The sequence below is a fragment of the Aythya ferina genome, assembly GCF_964211825.1.
Source record: "Aythya ferina genome assembly, chromosome: 25".
Taxonomy (NCBI): Eukaryota; Metazoa; Chordata; class Aves; order Anseriformes; family Anatidae; genus Aythya; species Aythya ferina.
In genome coordinates, this window is record NC_140323.1 from 1,918,407 (window position 1) to 1,931,155 (window position 12,749).

A 12,749-nucleotide genomic window follows, 5' to 3' on the forward strand; every position below is an offset into this window, starting at 1 on the left:
GCCGGCCGTTCGGATCTCAGTGCTGCTGCAATCCAAGCTCTAGCACGAAGGACTAAGTGAACAAAGTTACCATATTCACAATATTCTTTTCCAGTGCTCCGCTTTGCTTCCTCTATTTTAAAACCCCATTGAAAAAAAAAAGCTGTTTTGCCCGAAAGGAGCTTCCTGTCCGCTGCATAAATCTCAATGTTCTCCTCAGAGCAGACCTTAAATCTCATTTCTCATTGTGTTCCTTTTCCTGTAGTTATAATCGTGTTTAAATCATCCAAAAAAACAGATGCTGTCAGAGTTGCATAATGCTAAGGGCTGGATTCTCACTCCTTACTGCCATGCAGAAAGGATTACGTGCATGAAACATAGGTTGGCTTTCTAAAGCAGCACACCGTGACTGAAAACAATTCCATATTTAAATACGGCCGTGTCGGTGTGCTAGAGCACCGGGGTCCTTCCCCCTGCTCGTTAAAGCAGAGCTCTCTGTGTGTTAGCACTGAAGTTCTGTTCACTTCTGGAAAACAGGAAGCAGCTTCCTGGCGTGTCCTTTAATGTTAAGGGCTCGAGCGAATTTGGAGCAGAAACTGTCTTTTGTGCTAATGAGCTGTCTGTTTTGTGGGAGCTGGCGTTCGCTGCTTTGCTTCTGAATTCGGTAATTCACTCTATAAAGCAGAATTAATGCACCCCAAAGGACGTGTCCGCTGGGCAGTGGGTTTAGAAGCGAAGCTTAGACCATAGCTTCCAAAAGACAACATCTGCCTCCTGATGAAGTAGGAGAAAAAGCTCAGAGATAAAGAACCTGTTCAGTGATAAAGAGCGAGGGGTCCCCACCCCATCCCCTCCTCGCTGGCGGTCGTGACTTCAGCGTGTCTTCGCTCCCGATATCTGGCTCTGGGGAAAGGAGCTGATGAGGAAGTGGAAGGCAGTAAGGAGCTATTTGCAGATTATACCACTCTGCAGCATAAAGGAGGAACTCCTGTGCGTGTTATTAGCAGAGAACTGCATACGCAGGAGCTCGGGTTAATTAACACCGTGTTTGTGTTGTGCCCAGGGTTAAATCCCGAGCCCTAAAATTACAGGGAAGAGCGATATTCCACCTTCTGTCCAGAAAAACACTTAAAGCAAGTGCTGGAAATTCCCCATGCGAAGTTCCAGTAAAACAAGTTGTGAAGCTTATTGAAGGCAGAGAGAAACTGCCGTCTCATAAACAAGGTTTCAATAAAAGGAAATCTTCTTTAAAAAAATAAAAAATAAAAAAAGCATATTATGGGAAACATCCAGCCTGACACAGCGTGGAAATCCCAGGAGGAAGCACTTTGCCCTAACCAAGTGAAGTTCTGCGGTCTGAAGTCTGTGCAGGAAGCATCCCTTCACCGCTGTCAGATGTTGCTTCTGCTCCAAACGTCAGCGGGAGCCCTTGCCAAAAGGGACCGGCCGTGGTCTTCAACCTGAGCAGGAGCTAAAGGCCAGCCTAGGCTGGGACCCCCCCAGTGCCTTCTTCTGATCATCAGCAGTTTTAATTCACTCGCATCACTGCTGCCTGGGGTTTCGTCTCTTTGGGGTTTTGTTTGTTTGTTTCTTTGTTTTAAGAGCTGCCCTGACTTAAATGTTAACTCTCTTCCTCTTGGCAATATAATCCTCTGCAAAATTGCCAAATAGTCCATTTATAGCTGCTTCCAGAGTTTGAATTTTTTTGATAAGTTTCCACGTCTGAGATGGTGGAGATGAAGGTACTGAAATAGAGGAACTTCTAAGTGTAGAAAATTGCGTCGCCTTCCGAAGAGCAGCGATCTTGTGGGGTGTATGCACATCATCTCGGCTTTTCCAGACCCAATTTTCTGCTGTTGGGTTAGAAATGCTTCTTGCAATGGTGTTTGTTTATTACTGAGGCTTGATCTTTATATGTTACACCAGGTTGATACTGGGAGCTGACATCTAGGTTGATTTTTCTTCCATGCTGGGCTCAGCAACAGAATATTTCTCTTGCCTCATCAAGTTGCTTCTCTTCCGAAAGCTGAACAAAAACTGCATTGATACCCGGATTCCTGTTCAGCCAGGACAAAACCCAAACTGCTGGAGCTGTTTCTGTGTCATCCCCAACGTAGCTGGGGGAAATGGAGCTGAAGAGGTGCCGGGGTGAGCAGCGTCGGGCAGGGGAAGCCCCACGCGTGTGCGCCCATCCCGAGCGGGTGCAGTGGTGGCAGCCCCGTGGCACAGGGGTGTCGCAGGCAGGCTGCAGGTCGGTGCCTGTGTTCCTGGTGTGTGGCGGCCCGGATGCCTGAGCAGCGGATTTCGTTTTGTAAACTCATTGCAGTCTGTGTAGGATGGGCTGTTTAAGGCTTTTCCTAGTCTAGACAGCTTTAATTAAATGTTTACGCTGCGCTGGCTACTACAGAGGAATAGCTGGACTTCACCAAGCTCCTACTGTTATGATAGGCTCATCTGTTTGTCCTGCTGGTGCAGGAAAACATTTAATTGCAGAGCAGCAAGGAAAAACTTCTCGTTCTTTCCCAGGCAAGAAGCAAACCTCCCCGGCTCAGCCCGGCCGAGCCCAGAGCTGCCTGGGAGCGAGGGAGAACCACGACTTGTGTCAGCGCCTGCAGAAAGCCAGAGGTTATACGCAGGGGGTGTGAACTTAGCTGGTGATAAATCCCAGCTCTTTGGGCTTTTATTAGAAAGCAGCAGCCTGGCAGGGAGCTCCCCAAACGTCCTCCCCCCTGCGCGCACCGTGCCGAGGGGTCTCTCCGGTGTTTTCCTGCGGCCGTGCGGTGCCCACCAGCAGGCGGGTTTGGCCCCGGGGAGGAGCAGCTTGTCTGAAAGCATTTTGGCAGCTGGATGAATGTCCAGCTCTGTATTCGAAGCCTTTTTAATGTCTGAGTCACTTAGAAGTGCCCTGTGCGCTTGCAGCGAGGTCGGGTTGAGTCACTTTTTATAAATACTTCGGAAGAGCTGAAGTTCCCCGCCCTGCCACAAAAAAAAAAAAGTCTGTAGTTTTTCCTGTGATTCATTAAGCCATGGGTGGCTTATTATCCAAGGCTGCCCTCCCGTTTCCAGGGCTGATCCTTTCCTTCCTCTTTTTTCTAAACACACAGAACAATATCTCCAGCTCTGCCCAAGCGCGTGTGGCACCCAGCCGTGCCCACCTTTCCCGGGAAGGCAGCAGGGCTATGGCAGAGCCGAATGTTCCTCTGGATTTTTGTGCTGTAGGGGTTAAAATCCAACTCCAGGTCCATATCCTCGGACAGCTGTCTCTGGGTTGGGTCATGGAGGAGATGTGGAAGGAAAGGGGCTTTTTGTGCCTCTGGAACGTAACCCACACGCTTCCCCCTTTTGAGGGCAGTGCTCAACTTTGGCATGTTTTTTCCACACTAATCCCATGGTTCTGTCCTGGAATATAGGCAGGACCAAAAAGTCTCCGTCAGCTATTTGAGTAAAGATTTATTTATTTATTTATTTACATCTGTGTGTTCACAAAGGTTTGGTTTGGTTTTTAGGACTTCCCAGTAGTCGGTCAGTAGGGTAAGGCCCTAGCATCCTGACCACCAGCTTTCCAGCTGGAAGGGAGGGCTCTAGATGTAGGAAATGTAAAGCTTAGGAAGTGTGAGCTCCTTGAATCCTTACATGTCACCAAAAGAAACCCAAGCGTTCCTATCTCGCTCCTCGAGCCACTAAGCTTTGTTTAGTCTGGAGGAGATTAGTAAGGATTTCATTAACAATTTACAGCTTTCTAGGTTATTGTGAGAGTAGAAAACTCTTTAATTGCTCAACATTAAATTTTTTGATGGTGATGTAACGAAGCAAACCAACGCACGACTGCTCTCACCCCCAACATGTAAATGCTCGGAGCTGTCGGCGAGCAGGACCTGATATTTACCTTCTGCAGGGGAGGAATGGAGGCAGGTGGCTGCGGTACGAGGGTGTTGGGCTGTGTGCTCTGAAGGGTTTTTAAGCCAGACTTCCTTCTCTTCTCTTTCTGGTTTGCATGGGTTTTCCTCCCTAAATACACTTACAGCAGGTGGTAGGTTACGTATCAGGCTCTGTCAGATTTCTATAAGTGGAAAGTTGGGGAAGGGGTTATTAACGATGAACCGTTTTCTTCTTTTTAGCTAGTTTTGTATTTTAAGTATGTTGAAATGCAAATTCGTTTTATTTTATCGCAGGCCCAGCGTAGAGACACCTTCATTGAGGAGCGCTATGGAAAGTACAACATCAGTGATCCATTGATGGCTTTGCAAAGAGATTTTGAGACCCTGAAAGAGGGGAATCATGGTGAAAAGCAGCCAGTATGCTCCAATCCCTTATCTATTTTGAAAGTGGTGATGAAACATTGCAAGAATATGCAGGAAAGAATGTTATCCCAACTAGCTGCTGCAGAAAGCAGACACAGAAAGGTAAGTTTTTCCTCAAATAAGCTATACAGAACTTAACAGTTACATTTTGAAAGTATGTCAACTTAAACAAAAACTATTAAATGCCTTGAGTTTTGGTAGCTGGAAGGACTTTTCACCTTTATTTAAACTTCATGTCACTCAATATGATGCAACTGTTAGGCTTGTTAGTTTGAAATTTGAAAGGCAAACAAGGTGTCTTTATTAGGGGACACAGGAAAGGAAGTAGTTTATCCACAACTGGGAGGTATGGTACTTACTAAAGGGTAAGACCGCATTTCTGGAAGGTTGAATTGTCAGCAAACATATCCCTGTTTATCTCAGAAAGAGCTGGCACCAGCTACTTACGGCAGTGCACCCCTGGAAGCTGGGCTTTTCTAACAAAATAGGGCTTGACAAAAACTAAAACTTGACCAAAACTTGGCCTCTTTAATGGATTATCTATTATTCTTCATATATAGCTTGAACGTACAGTGACACCAGTGAAGTGCCTGGGCCACATGTCAGACTTTACTTCCTCAGAGGTTTGCTCACCTGCCGTACATATCTCCGTTTGCTAGGGGAGCATAAACCCGCACACAAGTCTGAGAGCAAGAGTCTGCTGACCTCAGCTTCTCGGGCTTGCTACAACAGCTTCTCTTTATGTAACTGCTTAGTTTTTTTAAAAAACAAACAAAAAACGTGTGTTTACATGGAGCTCTTTGTGTCCCGCAGTAAATTTGACAAGCCGAAATGATTAAAATACTTGTCCCTCCTGTATAGTCAGAGCACAGAGTAATTGTCCAGGAGCGCATCGCTGGGAGGAGCCCTCCCGAGTCTCGAACCACCTGCACTGCAGCACCATACCTCAACCTCTTCACAAACTTCTGCTCCACCTAAAAAAGTAACTGGGATTTTTGCCTTTACTGGCTTTTACTTGCATCAGTGGCAGACTGGTATCCAGAGGCCAGCTTTTATAATGTCACATTTAAGAATATTTTTGGCTACTGCCTGCGCCTGAGCCAGTACCATCTTGGGTGTGGTTTCTTGTTTTCTCCAGATGTCACTCCTGCTTTGATTAAAGCTTACACAATCAAATACGAAGATACCAAATGCGAGTAGTCACATTTTATTTCTAATCAAAAGGCTCAAAGTTGAACCCTCTGTTCCACTGCTCATCAGTGCATGGTTTGAAGTTTATTTTCATGTCATCTGCTGATGGGGACGAGCAAGGCTGTTCTTTCAGGCTGTGAAGGGTGTGAAGCATTTCTGTCGCCCTTGTGAAGAGGTTTCCTTCTAAAGAGGTTTCTGTCGCTCTTATAAAGAGGTTCCCTGGGTACCTAGAAATAGTTAAGCATTGTTTGGAAGCTTAAATTGCAGGAAAACTGAGAAGCCACTAAATCCCTGGTAAGTGTGTTTTAGGAAAGTCCTAGAGTTCTGGAGGTGAGGTGCAAGCTCCCCCCAAGAGACTCTGCCTTATTTGGCTTTTCTTGTTGAGTTAATAGAATTTCAATTATTCATGTAATTCAGCATGAAAACTGAAGGAGCTCCTTAACTGGGTCCTTATGGCAAGCAGTTTCATTTCAAGAGCTCATCTTGTTCTTAAGTGGAAGAACAAATTAATGCTCTTTAAAATAAACTTTGCACCGCAGTCCTCAAATCTCCTGTAAGAAACTGAAGGAGAAGTCTGGGCGTGAATTAGTGCTGGAGCCGTAGCGCGGCCCATCGCTGCGACTGTAATGCCCTGCCTCGCCTGGGTGCATCCTCCCTGAGGCAGAGCATTTGCTCTGCTGGCTCTGGTGCTAGAGGTCCTGCCAGGAAACTCTGATGAGGGCACCCTGCTGCCAGTGGCAGCTGATGGGAACTTCTTGAGGCCGTTTGCAGCTGGGAGGAAAAGCGCAAATTTTGGCTACTGGGTAATAAAGCGATTTGGGAAGGGTGACATTCTCTGGCTCCTTTCACAATCTGGCTCAACTATACCAAATAACAACACAGTGTACTTGTCCAAAAGCTGCTTTTATCTGATTTTTGGGTTGAATTTGGATGTCAGGCTGCAGTGGTAGCTCTCCCGTGTCACTTGGCTTTGGGAGGTGTGCGGCTGGGGGCTGCAGTGACCCGAGTCTCTTTGGCAGGTGATCCTGGACCTTGAGGAGGAGAGGCAGCGTCACGCCCAGGACACGGCGGAGGGGGATGATGTGACCTACATGCTGGAGAAGGAGCGGGAGCGGCTCACCCAGCAGGTACGCTGCGCCTCGGTAGCTGCTGATTACCCAGCCCACGGAAACCCGGGGCCCCGGGTGCTCAGGCAGGGTGCTGAGCATTGGATCACACCTCCACATCTAAAGAGTATCAGGGGCCTCGCTCCTGTGTAAGGCTCTCCTGCTTTTTTTTCATTTTGATGTGAAAAACAACCTCATTTCTCTGATATTTTTTTTTTGAAGATGAATGGTGGTAAAAGCATTAATAGACGAATGCTTTGAAATCTTTCTTTGGCCTGAAATCTGAGAAGTTCTCAAGAGCAGGGCTGCGCTTACAAGTGATAACGCTTCCTAGCACTTGAAAATCAGAATAAGTCGTCATGAAAGGTCTCCCGGTGTGATTGCTCAGGGATTATAATAAATATTTAAGCTGCTGTTTTCTCTTACTCAATTGCTGCAGACTTTAATGAACACATGTAATGTATCAGCATTTCAAAGCCCGATGCCTTTAAAAGGCAAACCAACAAAGTAGTAAATGAGGTGGAAGGAGATTTTTGCTCAGATCACCTGTTCAATCAGTGCGTGGCATATTGTATATCCCACAAAGTGCCAAGTGAATATCATACGTGGTGTAACTACTCATAAGTAATAACTCGTAATAGATGTGAACTGAGTTGCCTGTCATACAGGACTGTCTTGCAGACACCTGGGGCAAAAACCTCGTTCTTTGTCTTAGGCATTGCCGTCTTTTACTGGGGAATGTCTCCAAGGTGTATAGTAACCCCATTAGCTTTTGGGGTGCTACACGTCGTTGTCTTTCAGGAGGTCTCGTGGCTCCTTTACAGCTCTTCTTTGTTATCTTCTAGCTGGAGTTTGAAAAATCCCAAGTGAAAAAGTTTGAAAAAGAACAGAAGAAGCTCTCAAGCCAGTTGGAGGAAGAAAGGGCTCGCCACAAGCAGCTGTCTTCCGTGCTTGTAGTAGAGTGTAAGAAAGCCACTGCCAAAGCAGCAGAAGAGGGTCAGAAGACAGCAGAATTGAGCTTGAAATTGGAAAAAGAGAAGAGTAAGGTGAGTAAACTGGAGGAGGAGCTGGCATCCAAGAGGAAGCGGGGTTTGCAGATGGAAGCACAAGTAGAAAAGCAGCTCTCGGAGTTTGACATTGAAAGAGAGCAGCTGAAAGCCAAGCTGAACAGAGAAGAAAACCGTACAAAAGCACTGAAAGAAGAGGTGGAATGTTTGAAGAAAGCCCTGAAGGAGCTGGAGGCTGCTTGCCAGGAGCACAGTCCTGCTGAGCCTTTGCAGCCAAGCCCCTCGGTGATGTCCAGAGGAGTCGCTACTGACAGTCCCGCAGTGAAGTCTGTGTCATGCCAGACAGAGTGTCCCCAAGCAGACCGAGCAAATCCTGCCAGCACAAGCAAAGCTGTGCATGCCGTGTTCCCCAGCCCTACTACACCTACGCATTCCTATGCAAAATCCAATGGCCACTGCAATACAGACATGCAAACGGGTGGTGAGCTGCTGCAGACAAACGCAGCGGAGAGCCAGGCTCAAAAGGAGAAATCTGCTGGTGCGACACCAGAAAACACAGTGGAAAATGGAAGTTCTCCTGTAAGAACAGAGTCACCAGTGCATCTGATGTCCCAGCTCCCTTCTAGTGGGGTCTCCCTGTCTCCCAGCAGCACAGCTGCCTCCTCGCTAACACCTTCGCCCTGCTCCTCACCAGTTCTGACTAAACGCTTAGTGGGAGCTTCAGCGAGCAGCCCTGGGTATCAGTCATCCTACCAGGTGGGGATCAATCAACGTTTCCACGCAGCTCGGCACAAATTCCAGTCTCAAGCTGAACAGGACCATCAGTCAAGTGGCTTGCAGAGCCCACCGTCAAGGGATTTGTCTCCTACTCTAGCAGATAACTCAGCAGCCAAGCAGTTAGCACGCAATACAGTCACTCAGGTCCTTTCCAGATTCACCAGCCAGCAGGGAGCGATTAAACCTGTCTCCCCTAATAGCTCACCTTTTGGCACAGACTACCGAAATCTGGCAAATGCCGTGAGCCCCAAAAATGAATCTGGTCATTCTCCGAGCCCTGGCAAGGTTTCCAGTCCACTAAGCCCGTTGTCTCCTGGGATTAAGTCACCAACCATTCCTAGAGCAGAAAGAGGGAACCCTCCACCCATTCCTCCAAAGAAACCTGGCCTCGCTCAGTCACCTGCTGCTCCTGCTCCGCTCACCAAAACCTCCTCTCAGGCGTCCTCTCTGGGTGCCCCCATGGACGTGGCAAGTAGCTGCTCTACCAATACTGTAGTGTCAAACGGCAAAGACATGGAGATACTCCTGCCAACCAGCAGCTAGTCTCCAGAAAATGTGAATGTGACATTCCATGGCTTAGCGTCCTAGAGCTAAGGCATTGGTTTTCCACTCCATGTTATTTATTTCCATAGTAGCAGAATCTGTCTGTATAAAGCATTTAGTATATTTTTCTTTTTTAATAGGTAGGAAAATTATTTTTGTTTATGAAGAAACCCTAACTACAGCTATACAGTAGCCTCAAAATGTCTCATGGCAACGGTCAAATCAAATCAAGAACAGGAACCATAATCATGAACTGGGACCTATCTATCAAACTAAAATGGGACTGAAATGCTACTTTTAAATTATGCAGAAATAACTTTTGCAGACTTTTTACTCCAGATGAACATTTTATATAAAGTGCCTGAACTAAGCCTGCAATATGAATGTGATTCTCCGAAAAGGGTGAGGAGGGGGACCATCTAGCTGCAGAAGGAAATTCTTCTCTGAGTCATGAATGTTAAAAACAACACTGTTTTTCTTTTTAATTCTTTCCGTTTGCTAAAGTGAGTTAGCAAATGTGCTACCAATTCTGTAAAGTGACCACCAGACTGCAGCCAGCCACACTTTGTCCTTTAGGTCTTGGCTCCTGGGTATTTTAGGAAGCATACACAAGTTTCTTGGTGTGAAATGTAGCAGTAATGTGGCTTGCCCAGATTACTCTGCTTTCAGTATTCGTTGACCCAGCAGGTTTTTTGTTTGTTTGTTTCCTATAGCACATCCTGTAGAGATGCCTGGGTGCTTTAAATGGCTAGACTCTAGTTTCTGGTGTGTCACCTTTTTATTTTCAAGTTCCTCAAGCATTCTACTGTTGTGTGTAGAACTTCTGAGAAAAGGATCTTGCTACTACTTGACAAAGATCTTGCTATTACTTGAAAAACAAAACACTAGTCCATAGGATGCAGTTTCCTTTGCAACAGTAAGACAGGATCTTCTACTATCCACAAAAGCAATAATTTTATTCATCACTTGCATCAATGGTGTCCAGCTGACATGGATTTTACACACTAGTTATGGGATCTTGTTGGCTTTCACTGGCTGCTACAAATAGAGAACCAAATCATTGCTGTCATACGTAATTGACTGTGTATGTGTGTTTAGGTAATTTCACACACGTACCTATTAAACATACAACACGTTATGAAAATCTCTATTCTTGAGCTTCTTCCTAATATTGAGAAAACAAGGGAATTCTTTGAGACTGGAAAAAAAAATCACAGCAAGGGATTGCCTAAGTTTGAGGCAAATCCTATATAGGAAAAGTTATTTGGGCCCAAAAGGGGAGAGGCAATGGATTCCAGTGCAGAAACGTTTGGTACGAGAAGTGTAGTCCTCACTGCCATGCTCTGCCTGTGCTGCCCATCAGTCCCCAGCACGGCAGGGTTGGTTTTCTGAGTCATCGTGGTAAGAAGTCCAAGACAAACGTACCACAGATCAGTGGTAGAGGCTGAGAGCCCAACCCTGAGTTAATTATCTCAGGTGTTGTATCTGAGCTGATCCTAAACTTAGAAACGCTCAGCATTTCCCTCTCCGCAGTGTCAAGTTACACACTGTAGTTTCCCACTGCCAGCGATGCTTTCTCCTTCATCGTTTTTGAATATTTAATTAAACAAAGCACATCCCACTTCACTGGAGGAAAGAGCCCTGTGGCTGCCGGGAGGATGCGGTGCTGGACGTGGCCTGGAAGCTCCTTCACCTGGTGGCATCGCAGTGCTTGTGCTGCTTTGGCGTGGCCGTTGTCTGAAGTGCCCCTGCTGGTCTCTCCTGTGCAGGCAGATACTTAGGCTAGAACAAGAGGTTTTTACAAACCTTTTAGTAGCCTTTTAAACTGTGGTGTTACGTGCCATGGTTCCTAACCCATTGGAAGGGGCTACGTGCTAACAGTAGGAAGACGGGCAGCCTGGAGATAAGTGGGCAGTGGCTTTTAGGGAAGCACATGTATTACTTTTGTAAGTTTTCATAGCAGATTTTTTCTCTTGGTGAGAGTAAATCTAAAAACCGATGGGCAGATGAATTTAGGCCCACGTATCACTGCCGATTCAAAAGTGAGGCTTTTGTATACACTGCTTTAACGTGTTTCTTTGCTTTTACATTAATCTAAATTGTATTATCCCCTTTCCTTATCAATAGCTCTAGAGAGAGAGATGCTATGATGAAGTTTATTAGGAAATGCACTGAGTACTGGTTCTTCTAAAATATAATATGGGAAGGGGGTATGCAAAAGAATGTATTTTTGCTAGTAGCCTATCTTCTGAGAGAAACTAAGCACAAGATATTAAAATGGATCCAACTAATACAGTAAGACATTTAGAGGTAGTATTTAACTGTTGATGTAGATTCTGTGTGAAAGCAACTAAATATTTCTTCTATAATTCACATCTGTTACAAGCAGAAATTGTTGCAGAGTTTGTCACTGGCTAATGGAGTATAATGAAGTGCAAAACGTACACACTAGTATTAATTCATTAACACTTGTAAATTTGTAAAGCCAAATGTACCAAGCTGAACTCTTTAATCATTTTTATAGCTGACGGCATTAAACATGTTAAACATTCATATTATCAATAAAGGATTTTATTTTTAAGATGTGCAAATTGCTTAAGGAAATGTTTGGAGTTTTGACTTGGGGCCGTGTGTGGCTCAGGGCTGCCTCGCACGAACCTGCTGAGAGCTGGGCGGGTGCTGGGATGCGGCAGCCAAGGCTTTAATTGATGCTCTGAGATTTCAGAAAGATTTCTTCGGTGTACAGCAGATAAGGAGCAAGTGTTGCTGACCGTCTTCTGGGCTGTATAGTTTCTCAGTCTCTCTCCCAGCCCGAGCACAGTGCTGGATTTCTCCATGTGCTTCGTCCCCGCAGAGCAGCACCGCGGGGCCGCCCGGTGCCACCCAGCCCTGCCATCAAGGAGAGCCCACGGCTCGTCAGCTCCTGCACATTACGCCTCAACAGCGACCTGCTTTTCTTATCTTTGCATCGGCTTGGTTGAACAGGTTTTGCAGCAAGCTGGAAGGAGCTCTTTGTTCATCTCTTGGGGCTTGATGAAATTTCTGAGGAGTGCCCCGAGAGCGTGGCCGCGGCCTTGCCGCACGCAGCAGCCACGGAACAAGCTCTGCTTCCCTCCCCAGCCCTTCCTTCCTCCAACGCCTCGGCCCGGAGCCCTGCCCAGGCAGGAATTTGGGGTGGTACCCGGGCGTCTCGGCCACAGCCCTGCCTGCTTTTTATAGCAGCGGAGGTGAGGAGGGGTGTGTGCGGACTCTGCCTGCTTACAGCCCCTTCTGTAAACAGCAAGGTGTGCCCGGCTCTTCCCCTGCCCCTGGCAGACCGCGCTGCCCTCAGTGAGCGTTTGGGTGCTGTGGGTGAGGCCAGCGAGCCCAGCCCCTAAAATGCAGCCATTTTCTGCACAAGAGGAAGGGATGTGGGCAGTCCCTGGGCCGTAAGATGCCCATTTATCCCCCCGAGACTTCCACACGGGCCATGCCAGGCCCTGCCCCAGCTGGCAGCCCTGCTGCTTCACCCGTGTACTGCTTCCAAGCACAACACGAGGTTCAGCAGCCTTGGGTCTGGGGGGTGTTTGGGGTTCCCTTCTCCCCCCCCAGCCCACCCAGCGCTGCCTCAGGCGAGCCAGCCGGCTGCCCGCATGGACAGGCTGTGGTTACTCAGTGCAGCGAAGTCGAGTGTCACAGACAGGCGGCAAAAGCAGTGAGTCACCCTTTCTGTTCCGTCAACAGCCTCCTAAATCTTTGAGACTAGCCGGCTCGCGGCCCCGCCTGGAATCACCTAGCTGGAGGTTGGATATTGTGGAAACGCGGGGTTTACAGCAGGCAACTGCACGCAGCACTCGGCTTTCCTG

At 47.1% G+C, this 12,749-nt stretch overlaps 1 protein-coding gene across 4 annotated transcripts in view; it reads left to right on the forward strand.

Annotated features, from left to right (window-relative positions):
• CTTNBP2NL (CTTNBP2 N-terminal like) overlaps nt 1–11,495 on the forward strand; it is a 37,293-nt gene extending 25,798 nt beyond the window's left edge. For all 4 annotated transcript variants that reach the window (XM_084497863.1, XM_084497861.1, XM_084497862.1 and 1 more), the window contains 3 exons: nt 4,152–4,382; nt 6,491–6,598; nt 7,423–11,495. In XM_084497863.1, the coding sequence (XP_084353989.1) occupies nt 4,152–4,382; nt 6,491–6,598; nt 7,423–8,904 (1,821 nt within the window). In that variant the 3' untranslated portion in view covers nt 8,905–11,495. The remainder of the gene's footprint in view (nt 1–4,151; nt 4,383–6,490; nt 6,599–7,422) is intronic.
• The last annotated feature ends 1,254 nt before the right edge of the window (nt 11,496–12,749 follow it).